Source organism: Chlamydotis macqueenii, chromosome 5 (genome assembly GCF_036417535.1).
Source record: "Chlamydotis macqueenii isolate bChlMac1 chromosome 5, bChlMac1.mat, whole genome shotgun sequence".
Classification (NCBI taxonomy): domain Eukaryota; kingdom Metazoa; phylum Chordata; class Aves; order Otidiformes; family Otididae; genus Chlamydotis; species Chlamydotis macqueenii.
In genome coordinates, this window is record NC_141560.1 from 57,119,219 (window position 1) to 57,137,970 (window position 18,752).

At 41.5% G+C, this 18,752-nt stretch overlaps 1 protein-coding gene across 1 annotated transcript in view; it reads left to right on the plus strand.

The window, feature by feature from the left end:
- Positions 1 to 800: 800 nt before the first annotated feature.
- RRAS2 (RAS related 2) overlaps positions 801 to 18,752 on the plus strand; it is a 46,550-nt gene continuing 28,598 nt past the window's right edge. Inside the window, exon 1 of the mRNA XM_086748290.1 lies at positions 801 to 1,099. Coding sequence (XP_086604416.1) covers positions 995 to 1,099 — 105 coding nt within the window. The 5' untranslated portion in view covers positions 801 to 994. The remainder of the gene's footprint in view (positions 1,100 to 18,752) is intronic.

Sequence of the window (18,752 nt, forward strand, 5' to 3'; positions counted from 1 at the left end):
TGTAGGATATGCAATGGCCATCTGCCTCGTGTTTCGGGTGTCCAGAAACATGTTGGACAGTAAATTATGACCCAATAGGCAGGTCACTAGTGAAAGCAGCAGCCTGCCCCCAGCAGAGGCAGTAGAGATGTAAAGGACCAAGATGAATTTACCACAGACTGCAACCAGAGTGCTCTGACCATGTACAGAAAACGATTAATATGGGGCTATGACAGTCTGGGGTGGGTGATGGCCTTGATCTGAATGGCCTAAATGAGTGGGAAATCCATTCACAGTCACAAGGAGATGTGCTGAGGAGTGGGAAGGGCTGAAGTCTCAGGGACTCTTTTTTTTCCCCTTTTTCCCCCTGGTGAATCTGGGCCTCACATCAACGGTGTTTTGGCTTTACACGGCACTGTGCCTTGGCTCGATATTTCTACGTGGGGGGACCCTGCCCGCCGCGTGGGTATTCGAAGAGCTCGGTAATCTGGACGAAGCACTGGGCGGCGGGAGGACGGGCGCCCCGTAAAGCCCGTGAGGAAACGCCCGGTGACCTCTCCAGCGCGCTGCGCGGGAGGAGAGCGCGGAGGAGACGGGAGCCGTCACAACCTGCACGCTGGAACAAAGAGCTGCGGTGCCCCCGGCCCCAGTAGCCAAACCCCCCCCAGCTCCCCCGGAGGTCCCGCCGGGCCGCCCGCCCGCAGGAGCGCAGCGCCGGGGCAGTGAGCGACAGGCCCCGCCCCCCTCATGCATATACTCGCGCTCATTAGTATACCGATGAGGCATGCCCCGCCCTCCGGCGGCCATTTGTAGCCGCGGCGCCCTGGCTGCGGGGGCGGGCGGTGCTCGCTCCGTTGGGCGCTGCGGCACCGCACGGCGGGGCGCTGCCGGTGGCGCACGGGGGCGGCGGGGCCTGCGGCTGCTCAGCTTCGGCAGGCCGAGGAGAAGGAGAGGGGGAGCGAGAGAGGCGCCGGACACGGCGGCGCTGCCGCGATCGGCTCCGCTCGACTTCCCCATGGCCGCGGGCTGCAGGGACGGCCCGGGGCAGGAGAAGTACCGGCTGGTGGTGGTGGGCGGCGGCGGTGTGGGCAAGTCAGCGCTCACCATCCAGTTCATCCAGGTGAGGGGCCGTGGCGCCTGAGCGGGGGGAACCGCTCCGCCTGGCCGTGGTGCCGGGGCCTGGGCGCTGCCCGGCGCGCCGCGCGGTGGCGGGGGCGGGGGGGGGGAGCAGCTCCCGGAGGCGCGGCGGGCTGGTGGTGGCGGTGGCGGCGGCGGGGCTCGCTGCGCTGCCGGGCGGGGAAGCCGAGGGCAGGGAGGTGGCGGCGTGACCTTGAGGGGCGCGGGACGGCGGTTGGGCGCGGCGCCCTGGGGCGGCGCGAGCCCCCAGGAAGGTTCTGGAGGGCGGGAAGGGGCAGACGCCGCGCCTGGCCCGCCGAGGGCCTCCGTCGCGCCGCGCCGCGCGGCTCCAGCGGCCGGCGCCGCTGGGGTGGGGCCACCGGGGCGCTGGGACCGGTAGTCTCCCGGTGGGGCGGGCGGGATCCGCGCCGCGCTCCTCCCGGGAAGCGACAGCGGCGGTGAGCAGCCGCGGCCAGGGGAGCGGTGACACTTGGCGTCCGGCTCCGAAACAGCCGCCCCGGGGCTGAGCCTGCGCCTCCTGTGCCGGCCCGACGAGGGGTGGGTGGGGAAGCTCTGGCAGCCTCCCCAGGAGGAGAGGGGAGCACGCTGAGCTGGCTCAGGCCAGCAGTCGCCCACCGCCTCTCAGAGCTCTTACTGTTGGTGCATGCTTCAGCTTCCAGATCCTTGAACTCTTTTTTTTTTTTTTTTTTTTTCCCTATTCAATTCCAGTAAAAAAACCATGACAGAATAGGTGGTGTAACGTATGTGTATCAGTCTCTTGAGGAAGAGGCTTTTTTTCCTGTTCCACTACTAATTCAACCATACCTCTCTTATTTGTTTTAGTTTTTTGCCCTTTTGCTTTTAGCATTTCTGCTGCTGCCATGGGAGCATTGTTAACCTGCCTCTGTGGTCGAAGGAGGAGACAACTACTTGCATGTGTGTTGCTGGTATTACTGGTGGCAGATGAGCAGATCTGGAGAGAATGACTTTTTGTTTGTTTTCTTTAATTCTACTGACAAGAGGCTGTAATACTCTACCTACCCGTAGGGCTGACTGTTTGACAGCAAGGGGAACTTAATGCTTGGGGTAATGATATTCTCAAAAAAAAAAAAATTGTTAGAACAGATGATCTGATAGCAAATAGACTATTTTTTTACTTCAGATTTTCTTCACTAAGGTATAGATCCGTGTGCTTGTTAGCTGTTGTCTGCTGAGAATTTAAGCTCTGCAGTGTAGACTAAGTAACTACATGGAAAACGACACCTTCAAAATCTGAGTAAGTACTGGATACTGGGTGCTTAGAAGATCCAGTATAGCACAGGACATTAAAATACTCACACTTTAGGATAATTAGGTCTTTGGAAATTAGTTTGAACAGTGTGTTTGAGATGGAACAGGAATCTGTGTTGTACAGGTAGGTACCTTGTTTGTCGGACGTGTAGGTAAGCTGGTCAGATAGTGGTAAGATACTGACTCACTTTTCTGTTTGAAGGTGATGGAACTAGAACAACTGCAGTCCTCTTGATGTGTGGATTGAACTCCTCATTGCTTGTATATGGAGATAATTTCTGTGGTTGACTGAAGCTGATTTAGAACAGCTTCACTGTTCACTGTTTAGAACAGTGCCATTCACTCAAATGTGGTATTATTGCTTTAGATGATATTGCATGCCTCTTCCTGTGGGCATCTAAACTGGTTGTGACAGTAATGTGTGCAGCTGGACATAGTGTAAGTTCAGCTCTGAGATGCTACTGTCTTGGAAAATGTTGCTGAATGGATCTCTGGAGTTTCTGTGTTAAAGGCTTTTGCATAATTTTAACTTCACTAAAAAAAAAAAAAAAAGCTGTAATTTCTGTTAAAGACCTAAGCAGAAAAAGAGAAAGTGAAGTTCACACTTTATGCCTTGGTATGTCCATTTGTCTTAATAGTAGTAAGGTTCTGCCAAGTACTGGATAATTTCAGTATTTGAGTTCTGGTAGACATTCATTCTATAAACTAAAAGCTTGAGCTACACCCCTATAGCAATAAAAGTTTTTGCTCAAGTGCTGTGACTGATGCTTATCTTCCAGTGAATATCTGAAAAGAGGAACCTGCATCTGCTTTGTTACTATGAGGATGTCTTCAAATTAGTGGCAGAAAAATAAATCGTTCACTTTGAAAGAGTAATGAGGGAACAGCACTGTAGCACAAAGCTGACATATTGAGGGTGAATTTTTTGAAATAACCTAATGTCAGTTTGTTTTATGTTATGTACATATTTTTTTCCTCTCTTGCCTCTTGAGGTAAAATCTTAATACCACAAAGTGATGTTTAGCAGAAAATTAAAGCTTTTGACGAAAAAGAGAAGTAACTGGGAAGTAAAGACCTTTTGAGCAGAACTTCAGGTGTCTTAGAGAAGAGTTTTATATTGTTTCCTTGCTTGCCGTGTAGTTACGGACAATAAGAGATGAGGCTTGGTGTATGATTTACATACCACAGTATCTTCCTGATATATGATATTATCAAGCGTGTGCGATGCTGTGCAGCTACTTCTGTAGTTTTGGTGTAGCAAGTGTATTGCCAGATACATTGTTTGTCTTTTAAGACTGCATAGGAACTACTCCAATTTGTTTTAAAATTAACTACAAACAAATCATGTGCTTCATTTTTGGAATTTCTTAGGATTAAGTGACAAACTCGTAGTTTCCCTCACTAAAATGTGAGTGAGTACTAGTTTTTGCCACATGACAAATTTTGATGTCAAATGAAGGATTTAAATTCTCTTTTGTTTCTTTATTGCTTGTGTTTAAAATACAGTTGTCAACTACCTGATTTTGGAAGCTTAAAAATGAAAGTATCTTCTTACTTATACCAGCAGATATTTCCACACTTGGTCTTGCTTTCCAATAATCCTATATTTAACTTTTAGTAAATCAGTACTCAAGTACAGTTACTCTTGCTTCTCCCTCAGTGGTGTTGATTATTTTCTAGTAAACAAGACTGTTGTGGTGGTAGGATATAATGGGAAAGCATGTGCTGTGATTTATATTGTATCCTTAGAAGACTAAGGAGAATTTGTATTTGAAAATGGGAAAATTCTTCCTTCCTTTGAGATGAAATAAATGAGAACAAGAGGAACTTAAGATGTAGGGAGAGCCAGTTAATCTTCTTTCTTTTGCCAGCTTTCTTGTGCGCAGTGCATCCTTTCCAGCCTTGTTTAGGTGTTGGTGGGCAAACAGGTCACATTCGTTCTAACAACAGTAGCAATGGCTGAGGTTGGACTCTTATTGTGGTAGTGATCACCATGTAAAGTGTACCGTGTCTGTGTGTGAGAGTACCAGTTCCTGAAGATTGTTGTGCCTCAGTCTGAGCTGAAAAAACAATGTTTTTATAAGGAGGCTGAGTGAGCAAATCCGTGTCATACAATGAAAGCTCTTTTGCATACTGAGTTCAGCATGGTTGTGCTAACAGTCCAGTAGAAATGGTACATGAGATGTCACTTGTGTATAATTGCCTGTGATTTTTGGATTCACTTTTCAGAAGTTCATATAATAACTTGAAGAAACATTAGAGTACAGATTAGCAGATCAAAGCTTTTAGTGGTGTGTTCCTCAAAAATTCTTCCTCTGGGGAGGTAAACACAGCTTAATATTGCCCTTGGTGGGCCAGGATTTCATCCTGGAAATATAAAATAATGTCCTTTAAATCAGGATGTGATATATAATTTACTGCTGTCAAGTCTGTGCACTGTTAAGACAGGAAGTGAAGATGTTTGAATTGTAGAGGAGAGTTGATGGGATCTGTTGCAGCTATAAACTTTAGGAAAGCAGCAGTGAATGATAGTTCAACATCACACCACAGTATTCTGGAAAACTGTAAGTGATAGAACTAAGCATTCTTTCTCTTATTTAAAACATACACAAATAATCCATCATGCTCGCACCCCAAGAGGCTGAAGACGTTAAAAATGCATTGCAGCCAGTTAACTGGCCTCTGAGCAGGCTGAGGTATTTGGGAGAGTGAGCTGTGCAGAGCACACAGCTGTTGCCACAATAGCTTTTCTCCAGCTGTCATGCAGAGGTCTGTCACAAAATACCCCACATTCCCTTCTAACTCAGCCCTTTGTAATATTCAGGTTTCCTTGCTCAAAGGGAGCCTAGCAAATACCTAATCACCCTCTGCATTTTTTTATCCTGCAGTTGCCATTTGTTTCATGCCTTTTTTTTTTCCTTTGTTTGTTTGTTAAACTGAACAGTGTGTAGCTAGTTGTAGCAGTATGCAGCAAGAAAGCCACTAATGTTTTATTCTTCTAAATCTGCTTTGCAAATTAATGGATGCTTTTGATCAAAATTGTTAAAATTATTTGTCATAACTTTTTCCTCTTCGTAAAACTATAGCTTTTGTTTGGTGATAGTGACATGTATCTTTTTGCATACACTGACGTTGGTGACTTACAAGAATGTATTAGTTAGTGTCACTAGAGCCTTGAGATGGTATTGACTGGATGTAATCCAGTGTGGCTTAATATTAACTATGGTAATGCATGGACGTAACTGAGACTGCTAAAACACTTACTGTAATATAAAATGTATGTAGTGGTCCAGTGCCTTGGGTTTTTTGTTTGTTTACTGATTTCATGCTGTATTTACAAGCTTAATTCTTACTGCCAAACTTGTAAGATAAAATATTTTCCTACTGCTCTTAAACTGTCAGTATCAAGTTCTAATTGGAGGTGAGCTTACTGTTCTACTAACTAGTGAGTAAAACGAGTTGGATGTAGATTTGTTGACTCTTTAATGTTAATATCGGACACTTGTCTGAAAGCAAGCATATATGCCTTGCAGATGGGAGGTGAGCAGCTGTTCAGATTTTTTTTTTTCCCTTTTCCAAGCTGCTACTTTCATAAGACTGTTAGTTCTCATTAAATAGCAATAAAGCTAGAGGTTTGTTATCTCAAAGTGTCTTTTATCTGTGATGTAGCTGTTGGGCAAGAAAATAGCTTGTTCTTAACTTTATGGTAAAGCTCTAAAATAAAGTAGTAGAGCAGATTGAAAAGCAAGAACTGAAAATGCAGCTGGTGTTTGAGCCAGTGTGCTGGATGTTTGACAGACCCCGATGTCTTAGTGTACCACTTTCGTAGGCTAGACTTAGGGGATGTGCAAATGCCTCTGCAGTTTCTAGGTATTCTGACTTAAGTGTTGCTGACCGTCAAAAAAATGTTCTTCGAGTAAGTGCATAAGAAAATCAAAGGAATAAAATGCCATGAATTCCAGGCTGCAGATTCATGCAGGGCTACACTAGGACTGGTATGCTTACATTTTGATAAAGCGTGGGGCCTTTTTATGGTAAGTAGTACAATATAGCGCAAGGTGACAAAATACAGTTTAGGAGAGTGAGTGACTGTTAGCATCTATTGAGGTTAAAGGTGGGAAATAACCTAGTGGAAACAAAGCACTTGTGATGCAGTCACCTGGAATAATAAGGGCTGCTTGTTGCACTTGTGAAACTTGAACTGCTTGACTCCTCACTTCGTAGAGCACTGCTAGCAAACAAAGGATTTGTCTCGCTTAGGTTAGTTATAGATCTGCAATCTGGGGAATGTAGTAGATTACGTCAGGTATAGGTATATATAACTTGCAGGCAAGAAGGAGCCATCAGTTTGCCTGTTAGTGTTCTGGTATAGCTAGCAGTGGTACAGTGGATGGTAACTTGGCTAGCAAGGATGCTGTGTATTAACATACATATAGGGTAGAACTAAGCTGTATTCGAAAGCTGGCATACATTTGGAGGATGCTTAAATTTTGACATGCTGATAATTCCAGTTTTGAGGGATTTAGAATCCTTTCCCAAAGTGAAATATCCCAAAGTGGGATAACTTAAACCACACTGCAGTCAGAAAGTACCTTTCTGTGTGTTGACCCCTAGCAGCAAGTAAATATTGACATACCTTTTGGTTATCAGGTTGTCTTCTGCCACTTGCACAAGGAGTACTGGCACAGCTTTCCAGATTGCTGCCTGGTGTGCCCTTTGCACTCTTGGGGATGAATAGGCAGCTGCTGGCTCGTAGCCCTGTTCCTCCTTCCCGTGCTACAGGGAGAGGCTCCTGCTTCTGATTTTGGCTGGAGCTCTGAATTCCAGTATTCAGTAGTGGTGGTAGAGGGTGGCTGTTACAAGTAGAGCCCTTATATTAAGAGAATTTTGAAGGACCCAAATGGCTCATGTTTGTATACCTTATGCAACCTGTCTGCTTTTACCAAAAGCATTACCAGCACTGAAAATGTGTCTGAGCTCCTTGACGTACCCGAAGATAAATACCAGCTTCGTGAAGTGAAATGTAGCAGTCTTCTGGCTAGCTGGTAGGAAGCTAGGTTTTTTGGAGACCTTCCTATATGAGTCACTCTTTGGGTCTAGACTGGTATGACACAAGTGGATGATTTCTCCTTTGGTTCTGACTATTCAGGTGGCTTAACTGCACTGGTTTGGTAGTCTTGTCTTCAGTTACGGCCATAAGCACGGTTAAAGGAAAATGTAACATCCAGGTAAGTGTAGCACTTGCATACTTGAAATAGAATGTATTTATAGTAAAACCAGCAACAAGACTGAAAACACACCCATAACTTCTCTTTTTTGTTGTTGTTGTTTTTGTTGTTGTTTTTGGTTTTTTTTTTTTTGTTTGTTTTTTTCTTTTTTCCCTGTTACTTTCTGTAAAACATGTCCAAAGATTTCTGGATGTAGCTTTGATCAAGATAGGTTTTTGCTGGAAGAGATAGAATGGGATCCAGATTGAAAAGCTTAGTTAACGCCGGTAGGCAATATTTGCCTGGCAAATGGTTTGCCTTACAAAGCTGCTGCAGTTTTGTTTTGAAATGCTGACAGGTAGTAGTGGTAGCCTGTTACTAGAAATTCAGAGAGATGAGTTGAATCCCAGGTGAATTATTTCTGTCTGAGCAGTGAGTGAGACCCTACCTATTTATTGTAAACTGTTTCTCTCTTTACTAAGAGAGATATGCCCTATGATTGTGAACAATTTTTTTTCTTGGCTCTTTTTTACCTTCTGTCCTTTGCTGCTTTTATGTTCTGTCTTGCACCTTAAGTGTGATTGTGGCTTGGGTCCAGGATAGACTGTAAGGCACTCTGTGGGAACAGGTAATACGAAAGAAAATATTTCTTTCCTTTCTTTATAACTTAATTACTTGAAGTAGATGGCAGACAAAAAGGATGTTTACTTAATCTGTTTGCTTTGCCTTTTCTTACTCATTCTCCTCCAACAACACACCATGCGTATACTTAAGCTAGACACATCCCAATGTGTGAACTGGCTGATACGCAGCACTGCTTCTAGGTGGAACTTCCATGAGATTGAAATTACGTTTTTTATAGATTGCTTGCTCTTACTAGTTGCTTCTAAGAGGGCTGGCTGGAATGCAGTGCATGGGCTGTTCGTGGTTAAGTTAATAAAGGTCATGTATTCGTGTTTGAAGTGCTTGGTCTTGAGACTGATCAAGCATTGTGCGCAAGGCTGCTTGTCATTAAAGTGAGGTCAAGGTTTCTTATCTGCTGCTGGAAAGGGAAAGGGTGAAGAACTTGTGCTTTAGCTGTCCTCAAGAATACACAGAGCCTCGAATCTGATTTGGGTGGAGGTTTCTGAGGAGTAGTGCCCTTCTCTAGTTACGTGGAGAAGTGTTTTAAGCTCTACTTGCAAATGGTGATTCTGTCGGATGATCAAGTTTTGTGGTGATTTTTGTAACAAAATGTGCTCACACAAAAGCTCACAAAGGACTGAAAAGGAGAGGGTGCATTTCCAAAAGCTTGTGTGGAGCTCCCCAAAACCACGATGGAAAGTGAGGGCTGTGTCTGCAGCTGTGAAGGATGTGCTGAAGCTGTGACAGGTCAGAGTGGTATGCAGGTGCAGCTGGAGGAGCTGTTTGTTTGTTTGCTTCGTAGAAGGGGCAGCCAGTGAGTAAAAAATGGTTTTACTCTTCAGGCCTGAAGAACAGGGCTTTACTGTAATTGAGGGCTTAGTTTGATAAGCTAGTACTATCAGTAAGGCAAAATGCTCAGCAGGTCCCTGTGGTGCCACAGCAATTTACCACTACAGCTATTTACTTGATCTAATTCACTGAAACTCCACAAGTGCTCAGTGAAAAATAATGGGGAACTTTTTTGCCTGATGTCAGTTATGCCGTCAGGTTCACTGTGCACCTCTGCAAAGAGAGGCAGTTGTGCTGTTTTAACCAGACCAGCACCACCTTCTCAGATGTGTCCAGAAAGTAAACTATAGTTTCTGGTGAATCTTGACAGGAGTGAGTTCAGATGATAGGAATGTACACAAAAGGGCGCTAGTAAAGATAGTGTAAAGTACTAATTGCTAGGACCAGCATGCATTAATGATTAACTAGATGTTAGTACTGACACATAAAAATGCTACAGTTCAAGACAAAAAAAAAAAAAATCAGTGTAACACTAATAACCAAAGTATTCTGCAAAGATCTTTATGCAGAAGGCCTATGAAAAGCGTTATTTCTCAGCAGATTAACCTTAGATACTCATAGTCCCAACTATCATCTGTCACTTTCTTCGAGTCTTTTAAGCCAGAAAATAAACTTGAGCTTCCCCAGAATGCAAAAGGAAATTTTTTTTCAGGCTTATTCTGAGTGTTCTGTAACTGTAATAATATAATATGTTGAGTCACTGGTTATATTTGCTAGGAAAATGTGAAATTTTAAAAGCACTGCAGTTACCGTTTTGAGTTTTTCTGCAAAACTTAACTTGCTCGGCTCATACTGTAAAGCATCTTCAGCATTGCTCATTTAAACAAACATAAATTTATAAACCTGCCAGCAAATACCAATATTTTGATGCTTATGTGGTAAGTAAACCATGAAATTGTTAGATGCCGGTAATAAATCTGTGTGAAAAAATCTGACATATTTGAGTAGAAAAGTGATCTGCTAAACTTCTGTTGTTAGACTTAATTCTGTGTAAGGAAAGTAAATAGGATTGCAATAATATGCACTGCTTGAGGTAGGGGGCTTATAAATTGTTTTCCTAATAGTATTTCTGTATTTGTCTCTCGTTTTATGAATGTGCTTTATAATCATGTGTAAAAAGTCGTTGATAATACACAGTAGAGCTGTGCTACCAGCTCTACTACTTAAGAAAAGAAATTGTGTTATAAATGCATAAAATGTTTTCCTCTATTAGCTCATGCTAAGAAGTCCAACCCAAGAAAATAAGTAATGGTGATGCATTTCAAAGGATTCTGGCTTTGCATGACCCAGCAATACTAAGAATGCACTTGTAAGTGTGTTTTAATTTTGTCTTGCAATTTCAGTTGCTGCTTAGGATTTTTTTCTAGTTGTTTGTTTTCAGAATCCTGCAGAAACATACTGTCCTTGCATCTTCTTTCTGCCTCCTCCAGACTCTAAATAAAGGTCTCTGAATCCTGACCACATGTCTTGATTGAGATTTCTAAGACAGAAATATATATGCTGTACCACTTGATTTCCCATGCTTTGACTTTCCTTTAGCTAGTGTCCCTCCTCCCCATGAACCAGGTTCTCGGCTTGCTGGGAGTTCTCAACTTGAGATATTGCTTGGGGTCTTAAAATATTATGGGCGAAGGCAATATCCTCCTGTGCTCAGCAGCACTCCTGTAGTGCTGCAGTGAATTTGGAGAACTTTGTCCATAGGTTGTGTGCCATGATAAACAACTTCTGGACTGTCAATTTGGAAGTGAACATGTGAGGCCAAAGTCCTTCTTAGCATGTAAGCAAGGTAAAGCAACTTTATCAGTTAAGCCAAGTGTGTCTTGCTTTACCATCTGAGAGTATTAAAATGAGAAGTTTTAAACTGTGGAAATGTATCTTATTTCCATCTCTGCAGGGGTGGATTGTGTATGGTGGTTTGTTTTTCTAGAAAATAAGTCTTCTGCCTGTGGCATCCAGTGAATGGACCACTTGGAGTATCTTGCTTTGCTAATTTTGATGCTGGCTCTTAACAGGTTCTCACCAGCCAACGGTGCTGTTGACTTTGGTCCCATGCTTGTTCTTCTAGCTTTTTGAAGTCCAGAAGTCTCTTCCCATAAACTAAGGGGAAAGATACTAAACTGCTGTACAGTCTTGTGTATGGTTTTCTCTAGCTTTTGGTGCAATATTATTTTGTTATACAAATGATACTGCCAAAGTACAAAACTATAATGCTCTCATCTTGTTTGATTGCTCCAGTAACTAAACATTTAAGCTGTATTCCGTACCTGGGTTATTGGAGGATTGATCATCTGGAGACATCTTCAAAAAAAAAATAATCAGAAGGGAATTGGGTTGCTTACTGTAACTTCTTGAGCATGATTGTAGCATTAAATGTTTCATGAAAACAGATCTTCAGCAGTAAATATAATTTAAGATGCTTCTGCTTTTTAGCAGTTACATGGTTCATAACTTGCTTTGTTACATCGCTTCAACCATCAAGGACGATGCTGTAAAAAGGATTACAAAAACACAGGAAAAATTCTTTGTAGCTAATGTGGACCAACACAGTTATGCTGAGATCTGTGTGCAGGCAGAGTGTGGGGGGCAGGGATGGGACAGGCAGCAACTTCTGCAGCGGGTTAACCACTGAAGATGTGTGTGCAACTGCGTGAAGGCTTGTGCAGTGAGGGGAAGTTAACCTGTTCCAGCTCTGCTCAAGATGGAGAATGCCACTTAAGAGTGGTTGCTCTTACTGTGTGAAGCAGACTGAAGAAGATTTGCAAAATGCGTCCTGTGGATAATACTGATGAGTGAGTCCTGTTATCTTATGAGAGCGTGTTCAGCTGAAGTGTCCAACTTTAGGCTCTATCGGATCAGCTAATGGAGCAAGAGGTTTGATTTCTTTCAGGTTCAGCTAGAAATGTCCAGGCAGCTCTGAGGCATCAATCTATTGTCTTCTAACTAGTCTAGCTAGAGTAGGTGCCTGTGCATCTCTGAGACCACTAAGGCTGAAAGTTAGTTTATTGTCTGGCAGTGGGTTAGCTCTTTGATTCCCTTGGTTCTGAGAGTATTACTTTGTGCAAGGAAATGTTTTTAATTTGAGTGTTTTACTTTTAACAGGGTTGTTTAAAGCCTGAAAAACTTAGAAATTCCTGCATCTGTGGCCTAAATCTACTAACTATAAAAAATGTTATGTCTCCTTTGGAGTTTTTGCTTTGTTTCTGTCTTGCTGAAAAGGTACACTCAAATATATTGTTGCATACATCTCAACTTCTTTAATTTTAAAAGAGACACTTCAAAGCTCAGCTTTTGAAGTAGTTAAAGACGCTTTTTCCTTTTGCTAGCTGGAAGTTTTTGTACCTGTTAGAATGGATATAGTGTGTATCAGGTAACCGAAGGATTTGGCAATTTTTTTTTTGTCTGTGAAACTAATTTTCAGTCATGTATATTCTAGAAAAGTTGATGAAATTCACTAGTATTTGTATAAATTTGAAATTGCCCAGTATCTATGTTGATGGGACTGTATGGGACTGTATTTCTCAGATCTGAAGTAGTAGACTTCCTTGTCCCGGTATTATCAGCCTTCTTCCAAGTAGGTTACATTCCACACATTTTTGATAGTGACTTCCCCTCCTCCATAGTTGCTTTGACTTGTTTTGTGGGAGGACTTGAATACTTCAACTGACACACTGGAAGCCTTCTCCCAAAAAAAAAAGGAATCTTATAGTAGAATTGTTCATGTTGAGCAGAATTTGAAAATGATCTGATCTGTGCTGACTGGATGGCTGTTCATAGGAATTGTGACCTGGAGTCTTAAAATTCTGCTGAGTTAGGGATATTACTCAAGGTTTAAGAGTTTGGGAATTTTCTATCTTAAGAGCTAAAATTGCACCTTGAAATTCTGTGTTCTGTGCATTTCTTCAATTTACAAATATTGTGAAAAAAGTAAAAGCCCTGCATCTCTTGACATAATGTCCTGAAAAAGGCGCTGGCTGCCTCTCTGCGTGAGGGAAGGTGGTGATCTGGAAGAATTTATTCGGGATGATTGCGGAAGATTAATAATTTAAACTGCAGCCACTTGCTTCAAACTAGGTAATTGAGATTGAGTTTTTTAACAGCTGAACAGTTTATGTTAAAACTTAACCTTTTACAGTTTTACTGTACTGCATGTACGTTAGCTAGGTGTTTTTTACACGACTACTTCCATGCCAGTCGAGTAGCCTGAGAAATGTAAAAATATCTCAGCTTTTTGACAGTGCTAGTAGTTATTATGAGATGCTAACGTGATTGCCTAGCACTATTCAGCTAGGTATTTATCATCTTTGTGTAACTTCTTTCTTGAATGGATTATGACACCTGTGGTCTCTCAAGTCTAGAGAACACATGAAATGTGGTTAGTGAATGTGACTCTGGTACTTGATTCTCCTGGGCAAAACCTTGTGGGTATCTGTTCTGTTATTGCTGACTCAGCACCTCTGCGCTGGAACACTGACTTTCTGCCAGCTTCCACACTAGCACTTGTAAGTGTGTGCTGTTGCAAACCAGTGACAGCCTGCTGTCCTATCAGTGGGCTACCACAGTGATTCACAGGAAGATATCCCTAGATTTGTTTTTATTTCTTCAGGATCTGACGGTAATTTCCTAGCACCTAGGCTGTCAGTGCCAAAACATATTTGAAGAGGACTTTATTGTAACTCTGCTTTTGTTCTGAAAAAAAAAACAACAAACCAACCCAAACAAAAAACAACAATGCATTAATGTGGTCTTGAGTCTGTTCAACAAGCTCGTAGTGTATATGGCCCATCTAATCAGTTTTGAGTTTTGGTCATTATGAAAGGAAATGTCTAGAAGACTTAGGGTTTCAATTAAAATACTTACTAATGCTGGAAGAAAGCTCAGAAGAGAAACTGCTTGCCTTTAATTGATAGCATCCACCTTGCCCTTGTAAATAACATTAGTTTTGCTAGTGTTAAAAGCTGGCAGAGCTGCGTGGTGGTAATGCTGTGTTCAGAGGTTACGTTCACGCTTGGCTCTGTACGAGTTAACCAACAAGAAGATAAGGTCTTCTGAAGGGTTTCTGCTGTCATACTGATGTACTGCTTGTCTGGAGACTTCACCTGTGATTGCTGGAAATCTGAATAACACTGAATAGTCCATTATTCTAAGTATGATAAAGTTGAAGAACCTGTTTCTAATCTGTAAAAATGAGAGAAACTAATGTGCTTTCCTGTGGTTTCAGTGCAGAAGGCTGGCTGCCTGTGCGTTTCACTCTGTTTTCTCTTCACTGAGTGCCTTTACCACAAGATCACAACTCAGTAGAATATGGGAGCGGAAATAGCAGTAGGTTGGTTTTTTTTTTTAACAAAAAACAAAAGCCAAAAACCCCTCTGATCAAACCCCATGCATACTAAAACCTTCTTCTGAAAGTAAACAAATTGAAGGTCTTTGCACACTGCTCACATATTTTAAGATGGCATTCACTCTGCTGCTGCCTCTTTATACATTTAAACAAAATGTTTGCATAAGTTCTTTGCTCAAGAAAGCAATCAAATAATTATGTTCTCTACTTACTTAAAGTCATACTTCACTGTCTATGCCTGTCAGACCAGGGAAGAATATTGCACATTACAATTTGAATTTAGGAGTTGCTGTATAGGTGGCTCTCTTTAGGAAAATGCGTGCTTTTAGGTCATGGAGTATGTTCTTTCCTTCAGGACAATATGTTTTAAGCTGTCTTCCCCACTAGATGTATGATAAAGCTGCTTTTTCAAGTGCTTCTAACCTGTTAGAGTATTAGAGGGCTGCAGCATGCAATGAATTTGGCTCGTTTGGTATGAGTTCCTCACTTCTGTACATGTTGTGAATTGGGCTCTGCTAATTTCTTTGTTAGCTGCTCAGTTTCTATCAATATGAACTTGCTTGGAGAGAGGAGAACTTGAATTTGTTTTGTTTCTAATGTTTTTGTTTGGTGATTTTAATTGCTCTTTTTCATGCTACAGAAACTCCTGGGTTGTCTTCTTTCTTCTTGTACTTTGCATGGAATAGCGAATTGTTCTGGTGCTGTGCTTCCTGCACTGCAGCATCAGCCTCTGCTTCAATTATGGCCTCCAGAAATGAGCTTGGGAATGGATGGATTGCTTTGGGAGGGGTCCAAAAGGCAACTTAAGAGCAGGGTGGTTACATTTCAGGAGTAAAGGCTTCCCTCCTGGAAAATCCTATTGGACCTGTCAAGTTGAAAGACTGTAAACTAGTGCAGCCATTTATGGCATTTGATAGTGTTAAGTTTTAATTTGTCATGTCAGGATAATAAACAAAAAAGATCTTCCTTGTGAGTCACTACTAGTCTTTGTAAAAGTCTAATACTTTCTGTGCTATTTATTGTATTCATACTAGTATCCTGAAGAAGGTAGCTTAATTGAAGATTTCTTACAGGTAGGAATCTTCAATTAGAGAGAAATAGTGGGATGTAGTGGAATAAACTTGTTTTAAGTGGAGAAATACAGCTAGCATGATTGAGTTATTTTTCATCAGCCCTTGTCCTTCCTTGCTTTGATCGTACTTGTACGTGGTATAGATAATGTTTACTGATGCTTTTCATTACCTCTATTCATATGATGTGCACCTGAGTTTTCCAGTTAGTAAAGCTTTTCTCCTCAACTGATGTCTGTAAGGAAATAATATATAGAGAAGTTGGCATGTATTTTCTAATGCAAATGAAGTAAGTCGTGATCTAGCTGCTTGTAAGTTTAGAAAACAAATTTATTTGAGAATTTATGTAAATTCTTTGTAAGAGTGAGAGCACACAGGGGACAGAAGGGAAAACACCTTTCTGGAAACCCCCAAAACAAATCTTGATTATATGCTGTTACTGAACTGAAGTGTCTGAATCTGAACCCTTAGTTTTTAAGTTCACACCTCTAATGAGCCTAAAAATCCAAAAAGCCTGGCCGTCTTGAGGATGAAATGATGAACAGTGTAGGAGAAGCACAGATGCTTTAAATTTTTAGTGGTGTGCATTCCTTATTTTCCTTTAAAACTTGAAAGCCTGCTAAAATACAAGATTGTGTTTTATCTAGAACAGGAGTAGCAGGAGAGGGAGATAATTGAATCTATTGAAAGTAAAATTTGGTAAAGAGCTTCCTGAAAGGTTTGTGTGGACCTACATGGTGGTCCTGAAGATTTAGCTGTGCTGCTCTAAGAAATGCCAACAGGAAACTGGCTCAAATGTATTTAAGCATAGAAAGTTAAAATGTTGCAAAAGGATGAAGAATATTTCGCTTGACTGAATTGAGCTGAGATCTGTTTCAGATAAATTGGTGGTGCTTCTGCCCTCTTCTAGCTTGGATGGGGCATTTCCCTAAAGTGAAGCACATAAAAGGATAAGCTACTATCAACAGAAAGGAAAGAGGGGAGGGTACGAAGCTTCAGGACACCAGAAGAGACAATACTAGAAATATCCTCTTTGAAAAGTTTGTGTGTCTACAGTGCAGGTGGTTTCCCCTGAGGTTTTTAATGTGAGGGTTAGGTAAAGAGAATGGAAGAATGCGAAAAGGAGGATGAGCATTTTTAGATCTGATGGGAGTTTGTGTTCTCTTGATCATAAGTTTTGTAGATTCATTTAATAGTCTCCACAGAGTTTGCTGCTGTACCGGAGGAAGAGTATTTTCATGTTAAATCTCCATTTGCAGTATGAATTTGCTAGCCAATTACTTAAGCAAAGCTGTGTTTACCAGCTTTAGATGACAGAACCAAGAGTGGAGAATGGCTGTCTCAGTGCTGTGCTATCAAAGGATATGTGGCTACATTAATATTTGGAGCACTTGTGCTTCAAACAGTGAACTGCCCCACCTGTAGTTGCATGAGAAAAGCTCTTCACTGGAGAGCTCAGGTTTTGCCTGAGCATCCAACTCTTCAAAGAAATAAAGCACTGTTTCTTTCTAGCAGTTTGTGTGCTTCTGAATGAGACTGTCTATACTGTTTGCTCTCAATTTGATCTTTAAGCTCTCCTTCCCCTTGAAGAAACCTCACTGGTGAACTGTGGGTAGAGAGCTATTCTGGAACTTGCTCTAACATATTGCTAAACAGGATGTTTGAGGAAAATACTAAACCTTGCTTTCCAGTGATCCTAAGGTCTACATGACTCTAGGAAGTGCTTCTGGCTCAAACTGTGAATTCCTGAAACAACAAGGGATCATCTGTGGATGTAATGTTTAATGCAAGTCATGTTTTTTGTCTGTTACTTAGAATCACCTCCACCATGGGAAGTGATGCTGCTTGGTGTAAAACTGCTCCAATCTTTCGTTTGCCTTCTTTACTGCTACCATAAATGGCCATACTGTAAAAACATTTGTTGACTGCCTGTGGTGTTTGGTTATGTAGCACCTCAGCTGAATGTTTGCCTGCAGTTTCTTGATGTGGTTTGTAATAGATGTGGCTTTTTGTAATGTGAAAGTAGGTATTTACAGGTAAAGCTTTAGTTTGTGGCACTGTATAACAAGAAGCAGATCATAACATGAGAATAAGTCTACTAACGCTCGTCTTTAGCATACTGTGTCACTGGGTTTTGTTAGTTGAATGAGGATGGTGCTTTTTTTTTTTTTTTTTTTTTTTTTTACCTTGGTTATAACAGCACTTGGTTTGGGGTAATTATATTCTCGCTGAGTTAAAGCAGTCTTTACTATTAAGATATGAAGTTCTATAAAGGAGTAAAAGACAGGATTAACTCCTAACTGCTTAGATCCTCTAGCTCAAACATCACATGAAATATTAATCTAATATTGTTAATCCTGTAGATGTTAAGTAGTGTTGGTTATCTCTGCCTCTTTCTGTTCCATGTGTTGTCTATGATAATTCCAAACAAAATGTATGGTGACTCTGAGTTTTACATGTCTCCCTGCTCTCTGATTTAGGGTGATGCTGACTAAGAGTTGAACTACACCTGCAGGTGCAGAGATGAAGGAGAATAAACACTGTGGTTGGTTTTAGAATAAGCAAATATTTTCCTGGTAAATATGCTTTTTTTTAGATGGAAATTGATGCTTGCTTAAATATGTAGACTAAATAGTGAAGGCAAAAGCATTTTAAATAAAATTTGAGAACATAAGCATGTTTCCATTTGACAACTTGCTCTTTTGACTTTAAAATCTAAAGTTACTGAGGCTGAAAACTCTGGCCCTGCTTAACAGCATTTGAATTGTACTTACTGGGGCTTTAGGATCTCTTCCTTTTCTCTGTAGATCATCTACTGTGCTGATTTTAGCAAGACAGCACTCATAAGCGGTTCTGCACTGTGAAATCTTGCTCACATATCAGGATTAGCAACTGTAAAACCACTCGATAGTTTCTGGTTCCTGGAATTTGAATCTGTACATGTTTCCCCATATGTAAGTTGCAACAACATTGGTCACATTGTGCTTTAAAAACCTTCTTTAATTGGGAGTATAACTCCACTAAAAAACTTACTTCACTCAACCTCTCTAGTAAACATGGGTACTGTCCAGTTTGATATTCTTGAGCTAAGCATAAGCAAGTACAGAATGGGGGTGAGGTGTACAGAAAATGTTAGGTTGTAACATTTCAGGTGTTTGACACACTTCAGGTGTTTGTCTGCAAATTTGCTGGTGTAAAAGTGAAATCACTGATTCAGAGCAACTTTCCACCACTGAGGTGCGGATATAAGTGTAACACAGGCATGGGCACAGAGCTCAA